The 2350-nt window shown below is 61.3% G+C and overlaps 1 protein-coding gene across 1 annotated transcript in view; it reads left to right on the top strand.

Annotated features, from left to right (window-relative positions):
• Positions 1-14: 14 nt before the first annotated feature.
• IQCE (IQ motif containing E) overlaps positions 15-2350 on the top strand; it is a 31587-nt gene continuing 29251 nt past the window's right edge. Inside the window, exon 1 of the mRNA XM_023532754.1 lies at positions 15-963. Coding sequence (XP_023388522.1) covers positions 729-963 — 235 coding nt within the window. The 5' untranslated portion in view covers positions 15-728. The remainder of the gene's footprint in view (positions 964-2350) is intronic.

The following is a 2350-nucleotide window of genomic DNA, read 5'->3' as shown; positions in this document are numbered from 1 at the left end:
TGGGCACTGACCTGAAGGGACAGTAGGCAGCAGGGCTGGGCAGGCCCAGGTGCCCAAGGCTAACTGGGTCCCCACTCGGCCGCCCTGGGTGTGTTCAGAAGGCTGTGCCGGGTGGAAAATGACACCCGTTGACTGCGCCCGTGGTGAGGATGACAAAGGACACTCGTCTCCCAGCAGGATGAATTCTAGCCAAGCCCAGCCCGCACTGCGGGGTCTGGCACCCTCTCTGCAGACACTCGGGGAGCCTTGCAGGACCGCTGACTGAAGTGAGGGCCCCTGCAGGGTTAAGAACTGCCCCTCAGCCCGCTGAGAACACGGGCCCAAGGTGCCCTGGGGGAAATTCAGCCTGCATGGGAAAGAGTCCAGTGTGCCGCATGAAGTGGATGAGGGGACAGGCGCGAAGGCCGTGTCGTTCCCCGGCCACGTGACCACGATGGGGAGAGCCCAGGGATCCCCAGCTCTGCAGTCATTGTCCTGGTCGTCCCGGGGACAGTATTCCAGACAGGCTCGCTCCTCTGCTGGCCCTGCCCTCCTCAGGGACTGGCAGTTGCCTTGTTCACAAGGTTTTGGCTGGCGGAGGCCAACTGTGGGGAGAGTCACACCCCGGCGCTCCGAGTGCTGGTCTGATCACGTGTCTGCCTGTAAGGTCCCACAGCCTCGCGCCTGTGAGGGGACTCCTGGCCCGCTGCCCTGGGGACTGACTCGGCCTGGGGCGCCTATCAGTCCGCATGCGCTTCTTCCTCTGCTCAGGCTTGGCTATGTCCGCTGGCCAGTCCCCTCCCCGTGGATGCCGTCACCCCCGCCCTGTGGGCGCCCTCACCCCCGCCCCGGGAGCACCCTCACCCCCGCCCCAGGAGCACCCCAGCGCTCGTGACAGGCTGCTCAACACACTTCACCTCGTGTCTTCTCTCTTTCAGAAAGCAAAAAAGGAAAGTTTCCACAAACCTCCTCCCACATCACCAAGTAAGTATGACCAGGCGCCTGACCTCAGACTTCCAGTGCTGGTCAGAGGATGGTCTCGAGAGGCCGCCCTTCCCTGGTGCCCCGGGAAAAGGACCGAGATGTTTTGTTCTTCGAATACTCGGGATCACTGAGACACGACACTGCTGCCACCTGGCTCCGTTTTGTGCTGGGGTCTCGGGAGCGCCTGCTCCTGGAGTCGCCCTCCCCGGTCGCCTGGCCACCCCGGTGGTGGGGGGTCCAGCTGAGGGCCAGGCTGAGCCGTCGCCGTCCCACAGAGCCCCACAGACACGGCGCTTCTCGCCTCCCCGGCTCCGTCCGTCACACTCGCTCGAGCCCGGGCTCTGGGGGCAGTGTCCAGTGACGAGCCACTTCCAGCCTTAGGACTTTCTCCTCAAGGCTGCTGTCCGGGTGCTGCCAGGGCTACTGCCAGACCAGGTGCATGGTCAGTGGTCTTTTCTGGTCGGGGTGGCCGCGTGCCCGTGTGGCCGCGTGCCCGTGTGGCTGGCAGGACTTCTGTCTATGTCCTTGGCCGGGGGAGGGCGGCTCTGCCCGGCAGAGGCCCGGGCCACGGCCAGCCAGCACCGTCTGTCAGGGAGGACGTTGCAGGATGGGTCTTACTCGGCTTAGGCGACAGTCACACAGCCGGGCGGGGCAGGGAGGTGGCGCTGGGCTTCTGAACAGTGGTCTTCACTTCTCCTGCCCTGGAGGCCGGAAGCCTAAGGCCAGGCGCCAGCCTGGCTGGGTCCCAGCGAGGCCCCTCCGGGTGGCAGGACAGCTTTCTGGGCGCTAATCCCATCACAGGGCTCCACTCTCATGACGGAGCACCCCCAAAGGCCCACCTCCTGGGGGTTAGGCTTCCCCATGGGAGTTTGGGGGACACACACTCCCAGTCCATAGCAAATGGCCACCCAGCCTCTCCCTGTCTCTGCTGTCCTGGCACAGGGGTCCACGTGCGGATTCTACATCTACGAATGTCTTTCTGATGCACTGTAAATGCTAGGTCGGCCCCCTCCCACTACCCCAAAACCTATGGCCACGCCCGACTTAATCGTGTGCGTATGTATATTTTTACATGCATGTCTGTTTTTAACATGTTCTGTCACATATGACACGGTCGGAGAATGCAAATGAACTTTCACATTAGTCTAAGGAAAACGTAATTAGGAAAATAAGCTGCAGAGAAAGGAAAGCATGTTTTATACCACAAACAAATACGAACGTCACAAAGCAGCCATCCCGCAATTGGGATTTTTGATGTCCCGCCTCTCAGAGCTTCCAGAGAGCTGAGAAGTGGCGTGAGGACAAGTGCAGAGTTTGTGTTTAAACCTTGCTGTAGAACCGTGCCGTTTAAGTCCCTTTGGCTGGAAGGTGCCCAAGGTAAATTTTG

This window comes from Pteropus vampyrus, unplaced genomic scaffold (assembly GCF_000151845.1).
Source record: "Pteropus vampyrus isolate Shadow unplaced genomic scaffold, Pvam_2.0 Scaffold90, whole genome shotgun sequence".
Taxonomy (NCBI): Eukaryota; Metazoa; Chordata; class Mammalia; order Chiroptera; family Pteropodidae; genus Pteropus; species Pteropus vampyrus.
This window is presented reverse-complemented; position numbering and strand designations above follow the sequence as displayed.